This window comes from Antennarius striatus, chromosome 8 (genome assembly GCF_040054535.1).
Source record: "Antennarius striatus isolate MH-2024 chromosome 8, ASM4005453v1, whole genome shotgun sequence".
In the NCBI taxonomy this organism is placed as follows: Eukaryota; Metazoa; Chordata; class Actinopteri; order Lophiiformes; family Antennariidae; genus Antennarius; species Antennarius striatus.
The window spans coordinates 16,524,552-16,547,039 of NC_090783.1; the positions used below are offsets into that span (position 1 = coordinate 16,524,552).

The 22,488-nt window shown below is 40.7% G+C and overlaps 2 protein-coding genes across 2 annotated transcripts; both read right to left on the reverse strand.

The window, feature by feature from the left end:
• Window positions 1–7,692: 7,692 nt before the first annotated feature.
• On the reverse strand, window positions 7,693–12,399 carry rps15a (ribosomal protein S15a). The gene is made up of 5 exons (XM_068321347.1): window positions 12,367–12,399; window positions 11,411–11,548; window positions 11,213–11,292; window positions 10,889–10,974; window positions 7,693–7,821 (listed from the first exon to the last, which is right to left on the reverse strand). Exons 2-5 carry the CDS (start codon window positions 11,541–11,543, stop codon window positions 7,728–7,730), a joined length of 393 nt encoding a protein of 130 aa, XP_068177448.1. The 5' UTR covers window positions 11,544–11,548; window positions 12,367–12,399; the 3' UTR covers window positions 7,693–7,727.
• Window positions 12,400–14,953: 2,554 nt separating this feature from the next.
• Window positions 14,954–19,661, reverse strand: notum2 (notum pectinacetylesterase 2). The gene is made up of 11 exons (XM_068322341.1): window positions 19,348–19,661; window positions 19,201–19,253; window positions 18,600–18,695; window positions 18,425–18,485; window positions 17,546–17,658; window positions 17,356–17,458; window positions 16,817–17,005; window positions 16,588–16,688; window positions 15,935–16,082; window positions 15,794–15,841; window positions 14,954–15,263 (listed from the first exon to the last, which is right to left on the reverse strand). The coding sequence occupies exons 1-11, from the start codon at window positions 19,659–19,661 to the stop codon at window positions 14,954–14,956; spliced, it is 1,536 nt and encodes a 511-aa protein (XP_068178442.1).
• Window positions 19,662–22,488: the final 2,827 nt, after the last annotated feature.

The following is a 22,488-nucleotide window of genomic DNA, read 5'->3' on the forward strand; positions in this document are numbered from 1 at the left end:
AAAGTGTTATCTTCAATAACAGCCTGAGGCTGGAATGTTTTATGACAGCAGATATGTTGTAACTACAAATGTTTGCATGACTTATGAAACTACTTCCCCCTCACACCTCACACCCCCTCAGATACACCTACTTTTCATCAAAGACTTGCTAAGTGTTAATTATAGCTAAACCTGATGTGATGTGTTGTGCCATCTTCACAGACATCCACATGAGCTGCAGACTGGAGGCAGAGCCACTTCTGCTCTCTTATCTGCCGCTGGAAGTTGTCATCCTATCCTGACCTCCCCCTGAGGCATCCAGCTGGTTCTGACGTCTTCTAGAGGCCAACCCCCACCCCCACCCCCCAGGGCTCTTACAGCTGCTACCTCTCTCAGCATGTCACACACAAGTACATAAACAATCTAACAGACTTAGCACAGCGTCTTTGACGCTAACATCCTCACAGTTGTGCTTGTTAGCATCTTGTCACACAGGCCCTCGGACCATCAGTGTACTTCACTGTCATCAAACACAAAGCCAAAGTATTCATCTTTAGCAGCCTGCGACATTTATGTTTCTTCTACCCGCGAAGATGAGATGACGTAACCCGGAGGTGATGTCATTTCATAAAGTTTGTAGTGTTGAGAGGGCAGCGCAAAAGCCAAATTACACAAGCGTCTTCAACTGAACAGTCGTACCACAAATAGATTCTGCAGCAGTGGCCAGTCTGACTAAGTGCTTTAGAAGAGAGCGTTGGCTTCGGTTCTTGTGTGTATATCAGCTACAGACAGGCAACACACATAAGCTCTACGTGACTCACATTACATGTAAGAATCGACAAATATAACCACAAATGCCAGAAGAGTAACTGTTCTGGCCACAGCAGACTAGTCAAAGGCAAAGACAAAACATGGTAGCTTGCCTGTCATTCGTGCCTCGAGATAAAACAAGGATTTTATTATAATGGCCCTGATTTCCCATATCGCTTGCAGGGATGTTGTAATGTGTTGAATTCATTCATTCATTCATTGTCATGTACTACCGATGTATCCGCTGTAGCGGGTCACGGGCAGCTGGAGCCTATCCCAGCTGGCATAGGGCGTGAGGCGGGGGACACTCCGGGCACGACGCCGGTGCACCGCAGAGCCACATACAAAGACATACAACTCACTCCTAGGGGCAATTTGGGACCGGACCATCAACTTGAAGCACATGCTTTTGGAGGTGGGAGGAAGCCGGAGAACCCGGAGAGAACCCACGCAGACACGGGGAGAGCATGCGAACTCCGCACAGAGCGGGACTCAAACCCGAACCCGCCGTGTTGTGAGGCGACAGCGCCAGCCACTGTGCCACCGTGCCGCCTGAAATGTGTTGAATATTACGATATTTTCATTTGTAATTTGCGATATGATTTGTAAATGAAATACGAATGTTTGAGGGCTATAAAAATGAAAACAAAAAAAGGTTTATTTTTGAGATTGAGAGAACACACAACCTTGAGGAGGAGGATTCACCACCTGTGAATAACAAAGTGACTGTGATATTGGCAGATGGGAGCCTGCAGCAGTAGCAGCACAGAAAATGTCCATCAAGTGTAGGATACAAATAGAAGCGAAGACCTGCAGGAGATACAAAGGACAGGATTCTGACACCTCATCCAGATGTTTTACAAACCAAAGATAACGCAGAAATCCTCAGGTATATTTTGTGTCGAGGTTGAAACGTGACGATGTAATATGGTACCAGAGGAAAGAGCAGTAGCAACACCATCAGGTCAATATTTTACTGTGATTTGAAGGTTTGAGGCTCTGCTCCTTCAGAGCTCATGATGAAAATGACTCATGATGGATTTGTTTGAAGATCTTGGCAAATTGCCCTCCACAGATTGAGAACTTCAGGCCAAAAATTTTTTATGACTAAATACTTTAAAATTTCAGTTCTGCTCAGCTGTGCTTTGAGCTAGTGCCAATTAAATTTATTTTATATGCATTTACCACATGAGGGTTTGGGAACGCTCAAGTCTTTTTTTTCTCACATGCCCTCTATAACAGGGGAGATCTTTAGGCTTCATTAGCTCGTTCTTTCTTCTCCTTGAACCAGTTGTTTGTTTACCGTCAAACATATTTCCCTCTCTGCAGTCGTTCGGCTGTGCTTTCAATACGGCAAAGATTTATAACCCACCTTCACCGCTTCAAATCCAATCCTGTGATCAGAAATTTTCTTTTATAAAGTCATCCCAACATCGATTTCTATTCCTCATCACCACCAGTGTCAAGAAGAAGACCCCTTTAGACCAGATGCATCCAATTCCCCAGGCTCTGATTGCCACTTCTTATGTTCACATGAAATGCATTTTTATTTCAGTTTTCTTAACTTGACCTCCTATTAGTTTCTTCTGATTGACATAATTAATTAACAGCATTTAAACCATGGATTTGACAGGTCGTGGTGTGACTGCAGAATGGGTTATTGTATACCAGTGGTAGTGCAAAGTACAGGAAGACCTGTCCCCTCTGTAGGCACTGAGGTTCATTCCAAGGTAACAAAAACACAATTTGTCAATTCTGTAGTTATGACCATCATATTTCACTGCTGCTCCTCAGGCGCTGGTAAAACGCTTCATACTGGACCATTAAGAAGAAACTGGATAGGTCTCGTTCATTCTAAAGAAAGTTACTCAGTGCCACATGAAGCCCAAAACTTTGGCTTACAGAAAAGAGAATTCAAACCACAGCATGCCAGCAGCAAAGCATGTCAACTTCCAGGGTTGGCCTTCAACAACTTCCTGAATCATGGAATTTATCTTGACTTAACAAATGTTATATGTGAATGAACTTTTAATTCTCTAAGTCATTTCCCTTGTGATGCACTGCTCAAAAATTTGTAACCACTAGTTCCCTCCCAGTCTTTACACAATTGAAGTAAAAAATCTGATGTGTCTTGGGCCAACATACATCAGATAGTTTTGGGGTGGGGGTAGGTGAGTAGATTGGCCAAGAATTTGCCACGCTGCCTGTGGAATACTGGATGTCACATGTTGAAGTGCAGCTGAACAGAATAAACACATTAATAATCGATAGCATGCTAAGATTGTGAATGGCAAAGAGTATACAGTCACTTTAAGTAGGTTGGCGTGCTACCATGAATATTTAGCAATGGGGCTCAGTGGCTCAGCGGTAGAGCGGACATTTTATGACCAGACATCGCCGGGTCGATTCCCACTCCCACCAGACATCCTCAGAGAGTGAGCTGACTGTGGGAGGTGTCAGCCTCCCGGCCACTGCTGAGGCGCCCTTGAGCAAGGTGCTGCCGCCTTACAAGCTGCTCAATTGGGGCGCCACCCAAAGTCGCTGCCTGTCACTCTGCCTCCCCGTGTACTGTTGTGTTTACTAACTGCATGTTCGCAGGCCCTTTGTGTGTTGTGTTTCAGGGGCCTGCACAAAATTCTGTATCTAACACAAAAAAGACATGTATAGAGTGTAAAAAGTAATTTCCCAGTTAGAGGATTAATAAAGAAGATCTTCTTTTAACACAAACTTTACCTTCAACAAACCAGGTTACAGATGGAAAAACAATCACACTTTCTAAAGTGAGTCTGAAGATAACACAGCTGACAGGCCCATCAAATAAGAAAATGCTCCATTGGTTCACCCAATGAATAAATAGCAATCCATTCATTAAATATTCAAAAGTAATCACTTCTTACAACGTTGAGTTAATGTACATTGTTTGTGCGCATGAGCCATCAATGAAGCCAAACTGTTCTCTATTTCTCAAGGTGATCCATAGTGGGCAAACGAGAGGCCTAATTAATAAAGCCAGACTCTAGCTGGCACCCCTTAGCCTCCTTGTTATTATATGTACATTAGTGGCTTGTGTTCATTGACTACTAATTTACCTTTGTTTAACACACCGTGATTGGAGGAGGAGGAGGACGCCCCGACCGTGGACTTCTTGCAGCAGTAGCAGCTGTGGGATCCCCCCCTGAGATGGGACCCATAGGAGTACAATGCCCTTGAGGACAGCCGGAGACTGCAGAGCAGAATGGATGGCTGCATTCATAGCCATAAATTCACTGCTTCCTAACTATCTCATTCATCACACACCAGACTCCTTCGCACTGTGAAGACACCAACACATTCACAAGTACCCTTCTCCGCCACCTCTCCTACCTTCATGGGTCGTATTAGTAAATACAGCACACAGACAGATATGCCAGAGAGTGAAAACCGTGAGATAAGTGTATCAGTGAAATGACCACACGGCAATGAGAAACCCTCTACTTCACCTTGAGATGAATGGATTCTTTCATTTGTTTCAAAAAATGGTACATTTTCATAACTTCTCAGCTGGTGACCATTTATTTCCTCCATTCTTTTTAGATATGCCGTCTATCCGAAATGCGTGAGGTGGTGGAATAAATCACACATTTGAAAGAGGACGTTCAATGCAGAATACAGTATGAACTCAGGCCACACCCATATGGTAACATGAACAAGATGTGTTTGTTCCTGTACAAGCAGTCAGCCTTCCTGAGATGGTCTGGTCTCAAGAACTGAAATAACTAGTATGTCAAGGGTATTGTTTGCTTTTATATGTGGTTTCTTACATATTTTTTTCTTTACCCATGAACGTAGATTTATTGAAAGAGGATGGTTAAAATAATTAATCTACTTCGATTATATTTTTAGTTCAAAAGTACTTAAAAAAAATTCTAAAAATCATTCAAGGAATCAAGGAGGAGAATTAATATCTAACAGACTTTATTTGAATGATAACATTAAAATCATATTTAATTCGTATTTTTAAAAGCTGCTAAACTTTTCTAATTATTTTTTAAAAATGTGTTTTCCTCCATTTCATTGTTAACTCACTAAGTTGTGTATGGCAATCTAAAACAACATAGAGCTGGGGAGGAAAAAGAAATGTCTCTTGTCTAAATGGATTCACATTTTATACTTTTGCTTACATTCCAATATTAATTATGTTATCTTTGAATCAATCATAATTACTCTCACTGTTTTCCGACCAGCCGGCTTGAATGTAATGAAAGAACCTGGGGAGGAAACTGACGCTGACGAATATTTCTACTGCCCCCAAGTGGCCAGTAGCGGAACATCAAGTATATTAAAGATCCACTGGAATTAGACCCCCCTTAGTGAAACATCAAGTATGAAGAGCCACTAGAATTAGACCTCCCTGACACTATCAATTATCCACAGCACAGCTGTATAAGAGGGCTCTATAAAAACTGTTGCCATGATAGCAAGCAGATAATATGTTTCTTAGTTTTCTGGGATAATGGATGTGATGTTTGCACAAGGATCTCTGCATCATCTGTAAAATGCTCTCTTCCTGCCGTGAATTTGCAGTGTTTGAACTGCTTGGCTCAAACTCAATCACTATCACACTGGGAAAGAACACAGAGAGACCAAATTATTTCACATTAGTCTTGTTTTTTCCGCCCAAGTCTCACAGAACATTATAGAAGGTGACAGAAAGGTTGTCCAAAGGGATGATAGAGATTATGGGAGGATAATGAAAATCAATGTGTATGGAGCATCACTATTTCAACACCAGAGAGACACAGAACAAAACATGTCCCATTTACGCCCCACTTTGAGAAAAACAGGGACTGAATTTCTTGTTTCAAAGTACAAACTGCAACACATTCATTCTGCAGTACCTCAAGATGAGCTGTGAACTCCCCAAATTAATTTTATTGGAACAGGTTTTGAGGTACTCGCCTTCATTTGGAACCTACATCCTGCTAAAGGACCGGTCTATTCAAAAAAACAAAACTGCTGACCGTGGAAACAAAAGACAAACTGATCATTTTTCAGTGAGACTTTTAAATGTTGTGGAAAGCACAAATAAACCCCAGCCAGAATAGATTCAGGAATTTGCACATCAAAAATTCAGTCGGGCTTCAAACCTGCATCCTTCTTATCGTCTCACACATTCAACAAAGGCTTATTAAGACGCAATCAGCTGCTCCATCTCCATCCAGCAGAGCAGCACAAACAGCAGACCCTCTCCTTCTCTATTGATGTATTCTATTTGAGCTGCTCTTTTTCTCGTCCTCAGCAGCGATGCTGTAAAGCCTTCAGGGACATCTGAGGGATGCAGCTGACATATGGTGAGGGACATGCTGCAGGATGCCAGGCTGTGAACCCTGATCCCCACATGTGTAGACGCATGTCTTCAAACAGACTTGGCACTGTGGCAGAAACACTGAAGGCCTCAGAGACACAAATGTTTTCCTGTTTGAAAAAAAAGCGTTGAGATATCAGTCAGATCTCGGCGCTAGTCATAGCTATGCTACTTATGTGTGAAATGTATGATATGTGCATCCAGATTTGGGTTAGTAAAGAGTGAAACATTTACAGGTTAGTTTTATTTTGGAATTAATTCAACCATGACTAGCTTCTTGTATTCGTTGCTATCTGTCTTTTAGCATCACTTTCATCTGTTTGAGAAAAGTAAAGTTTCCTTTACATGGGATTGCTGTCAAGCTTTTTTAACATGCTAATCTGTGCTCCATGAAAATGTACCAGCATGACAGAAAATGCTTGGACTTTACATCCTTTTGGATATTTGGACTGACCTCCATCTTTGAAATCCCAATTACGGCCTTGGCCACTATTTTTATTTTACAACATTTTATATATATTGCCATAGTCTTATTTTTAAATATTTTATGAATAATTTTTATTAAGATATTTTTCTTAACTAGCTATACAAACAACCAATATCTGTACATCCTATGAAGGTGGTGAATCTCACTAAGGATTATGGGAAATGGTGTTCATAACAGGCTATTAAATAGTGCATTAATTACATTACAATAGATAAGCATGATTTGACTATTATGAAGTGCCTTACACATATTGGAAATAACATTGTAAAAATAAAACAATGTCCTTTTGTTACTCATTTCATGTTGTCATTTTCTCCATTCCAAGCCATTCACCTCTGCCCAGGCATTAAAATAGTTGTGTAAAGTAGAACTCTCGAGATTTCCAGCACCATGCTGCTAAACCCTCTGCAGAATTTAAGTATGATGAGGTTTGTAAAGAAAAGGAACAAACTGCCTAAAAATAAAAATATTTCTAAAAATAGACAACTGTCATTCAGTTTATCTGTAGCTGCTTGGTGTAATTGCACATTGAGGACCACCAGACATTTTTGGTTTACCTAATTGACTTCCTGCTGCTACATTTGATTTACAGTGGTGTAATTCATAATACAATACTCTTCAACATTAGTTCCATTTCTTTTTCGCTGTAATTAAATATTAAAGTGAATGCTGAAGCTACACAATCACTTATTTGCATGTATTGCCACTTTAGCAAATACTGGTAATTGGTTTAATAACAAAACTTTTCAGAGGAAGGCTCAGCCCACAAAGGCTTTGCAGTTCATATGTTAACATCTCTTCTAAGTCCACAGAGGAAGAGGAGTCAGTCAGCAGACATACTCTAAAGCCCATGGACGGAGTACCCTTGGAAACAGTCACACTGGAGAGATTTGGGTTGTTTAAAGTTTTTCATGTGAGGCCTCCGACCACGTCAGACATCCCCCTAAAGTCTCAGGAGGTAATAATACTGTGTTCTCACATCAGCACAATGACTTCCCTGCAAGTGTACCCATAAAAAGATAGGTCATCTCTCTAGATGCCCCTGTGAAATAATTGACAGCAGACCACCAGCTTTCTCTTGTTTTTTTATTTGCAGTTCTTTACATTTTAGAAAAAGAATCCAAGGATTTTGCCTCCTGTGTGTTTCCGTCTGGCCTCTTCGTGGTCCATGATGCCAGCTGAGGTGGTCAGCACAATGTATCTGTGGAACAAGATCGCACGACATGACAGATTAATCCACAAAGAACGCATCACAGACAGGAAGGAACACATCATTCAAAATCCTTAAAAAAAGTTTGGGTTTTTTTTGCTTTTGCGCTGTCTAGGCCACAACTTTTCAATTTGTGTACAGATTATAAATGTATTCTACAATTAGGTTTTTATAAGTTGTATGCAAACAACCAGAGAAAGCTTTACCACTGTACAAAATAAAGAGGGCTAGGCAATCACCTGTTTCATTTCACTGATTTGTTGACATTTTAAAATCAGGTCGTAATCGGCGTGCAAACCAGAGTTCACCATTTTGATGTTGGTAAATTGCTAAATCTAGTGGCTAGTTCACCGCTGCTAAGCTAGCGGCTACAAGCCCACACAGCAATGGAAGAAAACCACAGAAGAAACATGATGACTTCCTTTCTTGGACACCAAAGCACCAACCTTCAACTTATAACAGCTAAGTTAGCTGGTAGCTGCTCACCACCCTGACCTACAGTTAAGTTATAATATGACCATTAAAACCAATACCCATTCACTACAGCAGAAATTAGTTCACCAAGACAGATTACGGTAATGATACACGGTGATGTTTGTTTTGGTGTTTGCTCTGGAATACAATCAGTTGGAGTCACTGTTATGAAATGGATCATTCACAGTGAATATTTTTTAAAATACATTTTTCTGTGAAATAAACATATGGCCTGTTTAGAAAGCACTATATAAAGTACTGGAATCAAGAATCTTTTGGAATCAGAAGCAAAATATTTCTACCCAATAGACTAACTAAACTTCCCACTGGTTTACTCTGAGATAAAGAGGTCATTTCAACTCAGTAACTGCTGGTAACACAGACTATCAATTCCACATCTAATCAATCGGCGCTCTATTTCGGTCCCTTTTTGAAGGAATTCAACTGGGAGCACAGGAGCATAGAAGAATATGTGCTGCTGCAGCCTGTTCACATTACACACGATCTGAAACCAACACCCACCAAGCACCAAATGCAGGGGGGTTTCACATTTGGACACAGCAACCAGGTAATCCACCATCCTGTCAGGTATATGTACTAAAACAGACCGTCTCCCACATTCTGGTGTCTTTCACAGGCTGCACTATGTCTCATAGCTGGGCTTGTGCTAGCCATTCGCCACTTCGCCATAGGGGTCCCCCACACACACACACACACTCCACAACATGTGTGGTTTTACACCACCCAACAATTGAAAACTTGTATTCAGACACAGTCATACAAAATATTACTCAATGTTTACTTGTAAGTTTTACTTGCTATTATAGTGCGCCGCTGTCTTGGACACAGAATGTAGCTTTTTGTGGCTTACCCAATTCTTTTACACTGAGCCACAGTGGCTTAGTCATACTAGCTCCTAGTGCAAGGCCAGCATAGGGTTTTGTACATGTACACACACACACGACGCTGCATTAAGGTGCATCTTGTATTTACATCCCTTTTGTGGAATGGAATGTGTGCGCAAACAGCAACTCGACCGTTCGCTTGAGTGTATCTCTGAAACTCAGATGTTTAATATTGAATGGCAAAATATTAAAAATGATATTGATAACTTAGCTCCATATTTATTCTGTACAGTCATATTCAATTTCCCACTACAAATACGCAACTCTGCTCTGACTTAAGGCAATCCCACAATGTTTACCATCTACAACAGGCAGCATGTTGTTCTGAACTTGGCCTCCCTGAATGACAGCAACAGAGGTCAATTACAAAAAAGAAAACTCACTGTCCCCAAAAATTAACTCACGGTGACTAAAACCACATCTTTGTGCTGATACCTTAAAGGCCTGCAGATGTATGGGTGTTGGAGACATTTAAAATGGATTTGCCACTCTCGGGTGATGCAGGCGAGAAGCATACCTGGAATCAAACTGCTTTCCCTGTGCAAAACTAACCTAAAGGCCTAACGTCAGTGCTGACAATTTCAAGAGTTTCAAAGACAAAAGCATTCCAATTTGCAACACATTCAACCAGGGTTCAGAGGAGGGAACTATCTACCAAATCAAACCCAAATAATTTTTTAGACCAACTGGGTATAAAATGAACTGCCTCTGGCCCCAACTATAGTTTACAAACTCTTACAGCAATAGAGTATCCCTCGCTTATTCACGCTTCAAGATATGGGGCTTCATTACATTGCAGATTTTTAGTAGGTAGTCACGTGATACTGTACGCGCATGCTATTGACAGCATCAGTGTGGGCGCTCTGTTCCAAGACTCACAGAATGCAGCACACTTCCATGTATTAAACACTTTTTCGTACAACAAGTGTTTTAAACAGTCTGTAAGTGTAGGAAAAGGTAATACAGATATAAAGTGGTTTAATATCAGTATGGGGTGGGTTCATAAATGTTTAAATTACCATAAATAATAAAATTGTCGCTACATCGCGGAATTCTGTTTTTTGTGGATGGTCCTGAAATGCATTAACCACAGGTAACGAGGGACTACTGGACACAAATGTGAAGTCAACTGTCAGCCCCGCACATTTGTTCATGGCTGGATGCACATCAGCTATTAACTGTTTAAAATGACAAACGTGCATCAATCACCTTTGATACAACTTCTGAGGGACTCTTCCCAACATTCAAACCAGCATTCTGACATTATGTCCCCAAAACAGGTCGCATTTCATTTTCACTCAGAACAGATTTGCCCATCCTGCCGGATCATATTCAGAAATACTCACGCCTGGATCTCGCTCAAATATCAATCCATTCACAAGCAGATTATTAACAGCTTAAAAAGTGGATATTTGATGTTGTACCCTTGGTTGTTTCACGTTACTGTTTTTGCGATTCATACAGCGCCGAAGAACAAGAGTTCATTCTGAACACAATTAACAGGATTTGAATCTCAAAAGTAAAAATATATATATTAAAAAAAAAAAAAAAGTCCAGAGAAAGCCGAAGCAGAGGAAAGTATCACTTCTTCAGCTAATCTTGGATGATTAAAAATAAATCCCATCCAGGTTTCAACACGACATCAGCGCCACCAGTTTTAAAGTTAATGTGATTCTCACCCAAACTGTCTTGAAGGCAGCAGGTTGTTCTGCCACTTCTCCAGGTCCTTGAGCTGGAGATCAAAACGTGGACTGATCACACCACACTGAAATGAAAACAAGATGCTGGTTTGTGATCCACATTCACACGAAAAGTAGCAAAGAGGAATAAAAACCTAGAGGCTGCACATCGTACTTAGTACAATTGGAGTTTGAATTGGCATTCAATTCAAACTCAATTGGCCTCATGTTGCATTTACTTTACAAAAAGTTGAGATCTGCCTCACATTTAAGATTTATAAGATATATAATATCTGCAATGCTAAATCTACTCCCGCACTTTACCTTGTTCAGCCTGCCTGTGAGATTGACGACTATTTTCCCGGCTCTGTGGTCATCAATGATCTCAAACTCACCAATGTAACCTGAAGGAACACATGACAACAAACACACCGTCAAAACTACACAAACTATTTCACCTAACGTGACTGCAGGACAGTGTCGATCCAAGTCACTTGTTGCAGGCGGAGTGGATCTACTTACCGTGCTTCATCATGACGGTTAGGAAGCGCACAATAACCTTGGAGCAAGGCCTGATGAGGACCTGCCGTTTTCCTCGCTTCTCAGCATTGTTGATGCTTTTCAGAGCATCGGCGAGAACATTCATGCGCACCATGATGCCTGCAATCATAGAAACACAAGTTGTGTGAGTACTGTAGTGATATGTGACCAGAAGTCATATGAGAGTGGGACTCAATCAGTCATTACAATCATGCTATCTCCGTTGATTAAGAATCATTATCTTCACGTCACTAAACAATGCGCGTCTCATTCTTATAAAATTTAATTAGATGCGTTACTGTAATAAATGACATGCTTCGACTAAACATCAACTCTTGAACCCTCACAAATTGGTATTACAAAATGTGTTGGCCCAAAGTCGCTACGTTTTGTGTATTAGCAACATGGCTAAAGTAGTGAACGTTACGTTAAAGTTTCGCTGGCACCAACCGACTTTTACTTGCAGCCCGTAACATCAACTATGGCACTGTATACATGAATTTAAACCAGATCACGCTCACACTACGGCATGGTCACTGAGGAGCACAAATAGGCTAACAGCCTACCTCCAAAGCACTACATGAACATAGACGTTGTGTGCCTGAGTAGAAATAACGACAAATTGTGTCGATTCTTCATTACCGCGGACGTGAATGTAGAATATATAAACGTAATGATTCTTATAAAAGCTCTTGTGCCAAAAACTAGCAATTTTCAAAGCGCTTTGCTATCACCGACTTCCCTGGGCCGGACGGGCAGAAGGCGGATGATAACTGTAGGTCAAATTTGGTTAACTACGTTCGCAAAAATAACGATAATGATCCCGAATGATTAGTAAATAATGTGACTTCACGATGATCACATATATGGATTATAAAACATTATGATGTTTTGGATACTTAAAAGATTGACGGTAATGGTGAAAAAACACAGCTTACCGGTTCTGCAATATGGCGGAAAGAGGAAGTGGAAATCGATCGCAATGCAATATGGGAAAAATCGAAGACTTACTCAAGGCAAGATGATACCCGCCAACATTAAGTTTGTTGTCTTTAAGATGTCACGTAAACTATCTGCATATCTTCAGTGTTTGAATAATGCAGCTTGTGTTTGTATATACATACTGTATAAACAACAGATTATTTTATTACATAAAACTGTTCTACAAGAATTTACATCATCATCTGTTTCCAGGATGAACTGTTTTGGTCTTTTATATGCTTAATGACTGTATTTCTCCTTAAAAGGCGTTTCGTCATGTGAATATACCGCATGAAATGCAAAAACATCCTAATTTTGCAAGCAATACTACAAAGTGAAGATTTGAAGCCAAATTGTCAAGGGTTCACATTTACAGCAGCGCCATCCATTGATGAGGATGAATAACTGCATGCATTCAGCCTGGAACCGTCTTGCTGTGAGGTGACAGTGCTACCCACTATGCCAACCATTACGAGTACTAAATTGCAAATTGTCATATCATTTTAATATCTAAAATAATGGATAAAAGAACCTACCAAAATTACTGTCTCAAATCACAAGTGCGGCAGTCGCTTAGTCCACTAAGTCTTGAGCTGGGGACCAGAGGATGGTCAGTTCAACACCCATGTTGGGCAAAAAATTTCAGAGTGTTAACTGGCAGTGGAGAGATGTCAGTTCACCTCGCAAGCACTGCTGAGGTGCCCCTGAGCAAGGCACCATCCCCTTTATAAGTTGCTCATTGGGGCACCCCACAAGGCAGCTGCCTGCCATTCTACTTCTCACCACCATTTGCATGTCCTATAGGCCTCTTGTGCGTATGCGCTTGTGTACAAAACCCTATGTATTACTCTTTAGTCTTGTTTGTTGTTTGTTTTTGCACATTACCAATGTCCTGTGATTTCTTTAGGTCTGACATTTGTGAGATGACCAGATATGCTTTGAGGGCATTATCCCCCCCCCAAACAATTTGGTTAATCTGCCTTTTAAAATGTATTTCTGCTGAGCCTCCACATTGACATAAACATGCCCTTTGAAGAGATTATTCATTTTCTCCCACACGCAGATTAACATGAAAGCAAACGTAATGATTAGAAATATAAAATTAAATGCAAATGTTCAAGAAGGAATTCTTTTTAATTGGGTACTGACTAATATACAATTATTGTAGATTAGCTCATTTTCGATGGAAGTGTAATGTTCCATACATAATTACTTGGCATTAAATATAAAGAAAGAATTCAGATATAAATCCTTTACTTTGGAGGAAGGTCACTCGCTCTAATGCCGAGAACAGTAATAGTGTTTTCCATACTATTTTTCCATTAGATGAACAAATAAGATTTTGTCCACTTTGGGTTGAGCAGGAAAGAAGCAAATCTGGGTGGGTTGAGTGCATCCCTGCCCCTGTTACCACCGGTCTCAATTGGATGAAGCATAGAAGTAGTGTTCACATTGTCAGAGACATGCACTGTCATTATTCTTAATATAAAAATTAGTCCAAAATTCAATGTACAGCGAGTGTGACTCAAATCCTTACTGATCAGCAAACCTGTAAGCACATACATAACTTTATCTGTAAATACTCTGAGAAAGGAGTAACAAGTGGAACGAGAAAATGAGATGCTGCATGTTACGCTGTAGGTGTGACAAGCTGTTTCAGTAATAAAGTAAATAAAATACGAAAGCTTCCTGATTCAGTTCTGGATGCACTAATTAAGCATGAAGATAACACTGCTGAGCATTAAATGACCACAACATTGTTGATTCTGTTTAAGGAATTTTCTCTTTTTATGGTAGACTTCACATGGCACATAGATGAAATCCAACCGGCCTCCACACAAAATCATGAATTATTAATCACACTTTTGTTTTGCATGCATATAAAATCTTTATATCTGTTGTATAGTATAAGTTAGCATAATATCAGGAGCTACAGACTAAAAAAAATACACACCAGTCACAATTAAGGTACTTACGACTACTGAGTTAGTATGAGTACAATTTTGGTGTGCTGAATTTCATTAATGTAATCAGGATACTCATAATCTGACACATGAGTGAAATGTGTGAGGGGTAATATAATTAATGCTCATTCAAATGCAAACAACTGAAGTAAATGGTGTGTAAATGTTTTAATCTTGTCTAGTTCTGTTGAAACAATGAATTTATGAAACTTCATAAGCATCTCAATTCAGCAAAAGCATTCAACTCTACTACCATGAGTTTAGTTTCTGTAGACTTATTGGGGTGAAAGTGTGTTGTTGTAGAAACAATGTGTCTGTCAATCTGTCCAAACTGAAGCCTGTTCATCCACCTTCAGTTTAGACCATCTTTATTCTTATGTCAGCTCAGACACAACGGCATACAGACCAGTGAAGTCACCAATTCAACAGATGCATGAAGCGTAATGGAATCCCGAGCAGCACAAAACACAGTCACCAGGTTTCTGTACTAATTCTGTGGTTAAACTGAAATTTCAGCACATTTATTTTAATTGAAAAGCCTTGTTGTGGCTACCTCTCTTGCTACCATTCCATTCCACGTTTACGCTTTTCCACCATTGCTGACCATTCTGGCCAGGGTATCTTCGTCTCCCTTTGGATCCAGGCCTAGCCTCTGGAGGTCAATGCCCATGGCTACCAGCATCTGGAGCAGGGTGAGTTCCTGCTGGGTAGCCTGGTCTACCATGGCGGGGCAGGTGGGGTTGCACTGGGGCCACTGGCAGGTGTCGACTAGGTGGAAAGGACAACCTTTGGCAGGGGTCCTATTGTTGCGGGTTGCGTCCAGACTCCTGTCCCAGCACTGCAAGGCCCGTGGCAGAGAGGTTCCTTTAATTTGGAAGCTCACCCAGTTACTAGGAAGAAAGTGTACTTTATTATCCCCTTCGGGAAAATTATCTTTTACACTCAGCTTATACTGAATACAGCTTATACTCAGCTTATACTAAGAGAAAAATAAGATATGCAGGTCAAGAATTAAAGAGAAAAAGAAGCAAAAATAGTGAATGAAAAAAGTCAAGAAATTGGTTTGAAATTGGTTTTGGTCACATTTTAAATTTCAATATAAATTTACCTACAATAACCTTAGAACTTCAAGTCCTACCATAAAGAATCAGCACCTTCAGTAAATACACCCAACTTAGACAGTGATGACCCATCGTCAGAGTCTAACTGTGCAGCAAAATGATGAGTGTGTTCAAAGGGTACCGAGGGTTAGAGAAAGTGTGAAATGGTATTTGGTGACATGAAGAATGTGAAATGATGGACGAGCAAACAAAAACAGCAGCATGAGCTCACTCAGCAGAGGTAATCGGTCGAGGCGGGAATGAGGGGCAGGGGGCGTAGAATCACGTTACCACCAGAAGAGTCGCATGTCAATTCTTACCTTTTAGTAATCACAGTGTGGGAGAGGCAGGAGGGAGCAAACACAGCCCTGAAAATACACCCAGACAATAAGATAAAGTCTGTTGAATAACTTTTAATATCTTTACATCTATCTCTTGCAAACAGGTGAAAGGGAACGTACGTGACATCTCTCAGGGAGTTCTTGAGCTCAGTTCCCAGGTTCTGTATGTATTGCCACTGCTGCTCAGATAAAGTCTGTCCCCCCAGGTAGATGTTCTCCACTCTTAGTTGCTCCTCATCAAACAACCACTGGACAATAAACAGAGGAGCTGCAGGGAGAGCACAGAGTTCAATATTAAAGATGACCATCACTCAGTGGTTTTCTGAGCGCCAATGAATTGAACTGATTGAATGTCACAGCTCTAGATGTTTAGATGCTACCAAACACATGTCTGAAGGTGAATGCTGTACAGCTGTACATACATTCACGAGGTGATGACAGACATGACTCCAAATCATTGTTAATGTTGTTGTGAGTCCTATCATCTGTATAACATGTTGAATACTGCAGAAACTTGGCGGATTCCGTGGACGATGATTGGCCCACTCTTTCATTTTAAATGTCTCATTTGAAGTGAACCCCCCCTCTCTATACACACAAATACACAGACACACACACAATTCTCAGCTTCAGGTAATTAGAAGTAAATGTAGAATCAAAATCATCAACTACGGATGGTATCTCTCTTTTAGCTTCTGAGTAAGTTAAATGTGGTTAAGTCAGATAAATACAGTAGCATGCTAACTTAAAGACAGAATGAACTCAGAACTCACAGGTCAAGGTTGAGTACAGCTTGTGACCAAAGAAGCACTGCCACTCCTCTCCCTTCTTATAGAGCTGCCGACACCTTTCAGGTACCACACCATTCCACAGCCTGAGAAATCAACACTATGTGTGGGCCCACATCTACTGCTTTGTGTTAAAAAAACATTACAAAGTATAGTCGACACTGTTCAGCACCTAATGAATGACGTAATCCTGTTTGTAATGACATGATTTTACCTGAGGCCAATCTTGATAGCATCTTCAGGTGAGCAGGAAATAGTCTCAGGACAGTTCGGTGATCTCTGCTGTTTGCTCTCTAGAAACCACCCAGAGTCCACCAGGCCTCGAACCTGAGCCTCTGCACCCAGCTGCTCCAGCTGCCTAGCCACCCTCTCGATATTCAGCAAAACTCCTGTTCCACCAGCGCTGCACAGAGTCGAGAATACAATAAATGTTTTTTTGTTCTCTAAAATTTTACTTTTTTTTCCAGGAAGATCAGAAATTGGCAGCTTTACGTTCAGTATATGCTGCTTAAAGGCTTGGGGTCTCTGAAAATATGTTGCTAACCTGGAAGAATGTTCACCATTACAAGGCCCTGTAATAGACATTATGTCATTGTTCACAGTTGTCTTTATTGTTGGCAAGAGGATCCACCCAAAATAGGACTTCTCTTGTTTAATTTTAGGCATGAAGTCGATCCAGATGATGCAAAGGATGCAGGCTCTCGTCCAAAAGCTGCGACCGACATCAAAGCAGGAGCAATAAAACAAACTCACCTTGTGCCAGACAGCATGACAACCTTAGCCTGCTTGATTCCTCTGGGGATGAGGTCTTTGATGACTTCACGGATGATGAGGGATCCCATGAAGGTGTAATTAGCTGGTAACAAAGTCAAATGATTGGGAGCACCAAATTTAGCAGAGCATTAGAAGTAGAATGGCCATTCTTATCAGAGGAAATTCGTACTTGTATTTGCATTTGCATATCTCTCTTTTTCCCTGCTCTGTCGTGGCCTTGGTGGAGGTGGTGGAGCAGGTCCAGTGCCACTCCAAACATCACTGGAACAGTACGGAATGAATCTGCAAAAAAAGAAGATAGTACATGTTAGACAGTTCCATTAAATTAATGAAAATCAACTCAGACCAACCTTTTATTAGTAATTTCCAGACTAGAGTGCCTGAATATAACCTATTAATCAAGGTAGGCAAAGTAAGGTGAAGTGGACTGAGTTGGGGCACTTTGAACTCTTCTGAGCATTCTTAGCCATGCTAATCATCTTTAACTAGGACACAAAAACCTTTAACGCATGCAGGCTTTTCAGCCCCCTTCAATTCCGTGGAACATTTTAGCATATTTTAGCATTTAGTTTTAGTTTTACAGCCTGTGACTGTAATATTTTGGATTTTTCTATCTTTGAGAGAGTGACTAACAGGCCAGAAGCACCACTGTGGATGCATTAATGTTACTTGCTGTGTCTGCTTGTTTGGTAAAAATGTCTGTCTGTGTAAGTTCTCAGTTATCCAGGTCATGGTTATCCAAAGCTGTTTAAGTTTTGTCTCTCATCCAAGAGACTTGAAGCAGTCTCTTGGATGAGAGACGAAATGTCTTCAAGAACTTTCTTAATGTCCAGTGGATTGACTTAAACACCTGTGGGTGAAAATGTCTGTTAACACACCTACACTATTTCACTATAACGGCTTACTGTAATTTTAGAATGTAAACCACAACGCTGTACTTCAGTACATTTATCTGGTTCTAAATGGATAAGAAGAACTACATGAGCGATCTGCACGACACCCCTCTGCAATAACAAGAGCAATGAATGCACAATTTACAAGTACTTACACAATATTTGCATTGTGCCAGTGTGGGTTTTCTTCTGCTTGAGAAGACAATATCCCAGTTCCTGTAAATCCAGCATTTGTAGATCAGAGAGATGTGTTTTTGTCTGCCTGGATTACATAAAACAAGCAACACAACATGCATGAGATCCATTTCAAAGAATGGCCAGCTGACCTACCTCTTTTTGTTTGGGGCCACCCTGATGAGCTCATTAGTCGAGGTATATTTTGGTACCTGGAATCGCAGGTCTCTTTGCTGTGGCAGCACCAGCCACCTAAAAATAATGGTGACTAATGTTAGACTTTCACATTACTGTGAGCAAGGGAGACCCTTGTTAGCTCATCATAGAGGTCTGTGAGGAATGAAGAAGTAAAGGAATGCACCTGTAGCCTCATCTAATTTAATCACTTAGAGTTGGACAAAAAAAAGTCAAATATCTCTTTCCAGGTTCTGTCAGAACTTGAGGCATTGATTTCTGATATAGCGTATGAGCATCAAAAATGTAACAGCAAAAAAAATTCATGATACTGCTCAGAATAATGTCATTTTTTTCCTAAATCAGTAAATGTGACATAAGCCTCTACGTTAAGACACGCGTTAACCTGGAGGACAATATGCGTAAATTTCACCTATCCAAAGTTTGTCAAAGTGAAATTCAGAAACCAAAAAAGGAGAAAAACAGAAGATGACATCCCCATCAAAATTCCAGTGAGGGCGTCACGCCAAAGCAAGCTGACCTTTGGGGACCAAATTAACCAGTTGGGTTTTTAAATACTCACCTTCCAGAAATAACAGCCATCGACGGCTTCCTCTGAACTCCTTTAGGTAAAACCTGGAGAACCGCAAATAAACAAATGAGAAGATAAAGCAGTCATTTATGAGAAACACCGCGCGAGAGAGAACGTATGAGATCCCGAACATCTCACCCTGCTGCCGTTCCATCATTACATGTCACTTGGCTGTTCTTGAGAAAGTGCAGCCTCATATCATCTGCCTGTTGCCTTGCCGCCCGAGCTCCTGCAATGCCTACACGTGTTGCTTCAGTCAAGCTTCCAGCACCTCGAGCGCTCCCGGTGTTTCCAGGAGTGACATTGACCATGGCGGGAGGCAGGCGAACATCGACTCCTTGGTTCCCAATGGATTTCCTATTTGCCTTTCCATTTGCTTTAGCATTACGGTTGTTCTGACACAAGATCCCCCCGAGCAAAAGCAAGAAAGCAAACTGGCCCACTAACCTCATGTCTGAGGCGACCCAAGACAAAGAAAAAATTACTTACTTATAACTTTGTTTTATTAAGGTAAAATTAACTTACTGCTGTTGGAAGAATCAGCAGGTTGCTGCTGTGGCTCTTGTGGGGTCAGGGAGGTAACTGTTGCTGCTGAGGAGAGAGACAGAACTTCAGAGCCCAGAAACCAGGCGTGAGAAGAGGATGTCAATCCTGAGTAGTGATGAAGCCTTCACCAGGTTTCGATGAAGCCTGCAAATCAGCGGTGAGCTTTATAGTGTCACCATATGGATCAGATTTCCCTCCCATTTTCTCTCGCAGCTCCTGGAATGAACCGCTGACGACACACCGCAAAGGGGAGGTCCTAGACGGCCAGCAGCGAGGCGAAAAGATAACACACGCATCTCTTGAACATATTTCAAGTCCTTGCACACACCCACCACCTAGCTCTCATGTCATGGGACCCTGACCCAAGAAAGAGCTCTCTTTCCCCCTCTCACCCCTCCCACCCCCCACCCATTTCTAATTGCCAATGCTTTGATTTAAACATCTACATGGTCAGAATAACTGTGTGGCCCTTTTGTTTGGTATGTGACCCAGAGGTCATTTGGTCATGCACCTCAAACACTTTCCGACGAGGGAATGACTGGACCCGTGAAGTTATGGAGTGGTTAACAATTTTGTGGACACTCTCAAGGAGCAGGTGGTGGACACTTGTCACTATGGTACCAATCTTTACTCTACAAGTATCATATGAGGACATTACATCAAATAAGATCATATATTAGGATATTACCTACAGATTTGGCTTTTGTTCAGGGTCCAATCATGTCACATTTCAAAAGATCAGGCATGTAATCCTCTAGATATTGTTTGTATCTGTAACAAATCCTATCACACTTTTGGACAGAGGTATATGGGGGTTGTTTTCACTTCAGTTATTCGTTCATTTATTTCTGTAGTTTTTAACGTGCTGAAAAGCACCCATTTCCATCACTGAGGATTATTTGTTTAGCGAGTTTACTCACAATACTCTAAATGAATCTATTGATTGGATGTCTTCATGGAGGTGGTCGTGGATTGGATAGGAATCTACTCATTAGAAGGTGATTGTATCTCAATCACAGGATACCTGTTGAAATATCTTGAAGCGTGATACTCGACCCTCAGTGGTCATCCAAACTCAGACACGGAAAATTGTGTCAGGAGGGGCGTCCGGGGAAAATCTGTGTTCACTTCACGACCACAGTAATGATTGAGTAACCAAATAAAAATACTTTTATATTTAATGAAATCACATTGGGGATAAATGCACAACTCAAAGATCTAATTGATTTCAGACACTTCAATCCAGAAATGCTGTACATCAACACCTCTTAAAATAATTGCCAAAGTCCTTTTTTTTTTTCAGGAAACACAAAAAACGGAACCCTTTCTTGATGATTTAGTTAATTGAGGCAACAACAAAAAAAACATTTTCGTAAAAAAATGACTAGGACAATTATTCTAAGGTGGTGGCAACATTAGGTATTTGGTGCAGTGAGATATTGGATTTCTCCTTTATAGTTCTTTTATTGACTCATATGCAATTCTGTAATTGCTCCATTTACAAATTTGGATGTGTTTGGCCTTTTTCTCTTATTTTATTTATTTATATTTTTAAAAACTTAAACATTTATTTGATACACGAAAAATTCTTAAGAGTGATTTAGGATGAAAGTCTGGTCATATCTTTAATGGTACTTCAGCTGTATAAATGAATGGTATGCCTTAACCCAGATGATACGTAGTGAGGGGGGGATGACCCCGTCTGTGCTGCTGCCCGCTTTGCCCTGTTGGTAATCCTGCTTTGTCTCCCTTGGATGACTGCAGGGTGACATACACTGGTCGCTGAAATGTGAATGGAATGCACACCTTTCAAATGCGGTGATCACTGCAAATAATGATGGCTTGACAGGCCAGAGGATGATCGTCCTTATTATCATGGGGCAGAGAGGATTAAAGGGCGGCACAATATTTGAGGTTCATCACAGACGAAAACAAAAGTACATCTACTATAATAAAACCAATAAACATTTACTTCACCTAGGTTTCAAACTTTGTCTTTAATAGGATGCATTGAGGATTAAGTACCTCTGCAAATAAACACCACTTAAAGACTTAAGCAATGCATGCCCATTTTTCTCATCACTTTAGCAGAAGCCATGGTATTTTGTTTAATTTTCAAGCACTTCATGCTATTTTATTTACTTTCAACTGTGGCCAAAAAGAAAACAAAACTCCTCAAAAATATATCTGTGTGATCCTATGCACCTACGCACGATTAAAGCATACCCTAAGGACATCGCTATACTGAATTTGATCTACCGAGCTGAACAATTCTTCATTCCTTCAGTTGTCTTGAAGCATGCACACCACCATCTGTCTTCCCAGAAATCAATGCAACAATCTGTTTAACAGATATCTCAAATACCTGAAAAACGAAAGAAGTCGGTGTAAATCTATTACGTTTTCACTGAATGTCACGAACAGAGATGGCATTGCTGCTATTTTGTTTTCCTTTGATATGCTGAGAGAATCATGGTTTTCACAGCAGACTTCAGATCAGTGCTTTGAAGGGAGTTAGTGTTCTACTCTCCTACGGTTTGGTATAACGTTGCGTGCCCAAGCATCTAACAGACACAAACATGACACATAGAGAGAAAAAGTGATACTAGTCACACTTCTGGAGTCAATTACATTTTTCTCTTTATCTTTGAAGAATAAACATTTTGCGTAACCCTTAAGGGGCTTGTGAGACACGCTGAACTTCACCCTGACCGGGGCAACAGCTTGACCTCT

Bases quoted from the DNA above. Each gene is read 5' to 3' on its own strand.
- notum2 (XM_068322341.1), bottom strand. From the start codon at position 19,661: ATGAGGTTAGTGGGCCAGTTTGCTTTCTTGCTTTTGCTCGGGGGGATC. The intron at 19,254-19,347 runs GTGAGATGTTCG...GCGGTTCTCCAG, and splicing joins AATGATGGAACGGCAGCAGG to GTTTTACCTAAAGGAGTTCA. The intron at 17,659-18,424 runs GTAAGTACTTGT...CTTTTTTTGCAG, and splicing joins TGGCACAATGCAAATATTGT to ATTCATTCCGTACTGTTCCA.
- rps15a (XM_068321347.1), bottom strand. From the start codon at position 11,543: ATGGTGCGCATGAATGTTCTCGCCGATGCTCTGAAAAGCATCAACAAT. The intron at 11,293-11,410 runs GTAAGTAGATCC...GTGTTCCTTCAG, and splicing joins AACCGTCATGATGAAGCACG to GTTACATTGGTGAGTTTGAG. The intron at 7,822-10,888 runs GTGAGAATCACA...CTTGTTCCACAG, and splicing joins CTGCCTTCAAGACAGTTTGG to ATACATTGTGCTGACCACCT.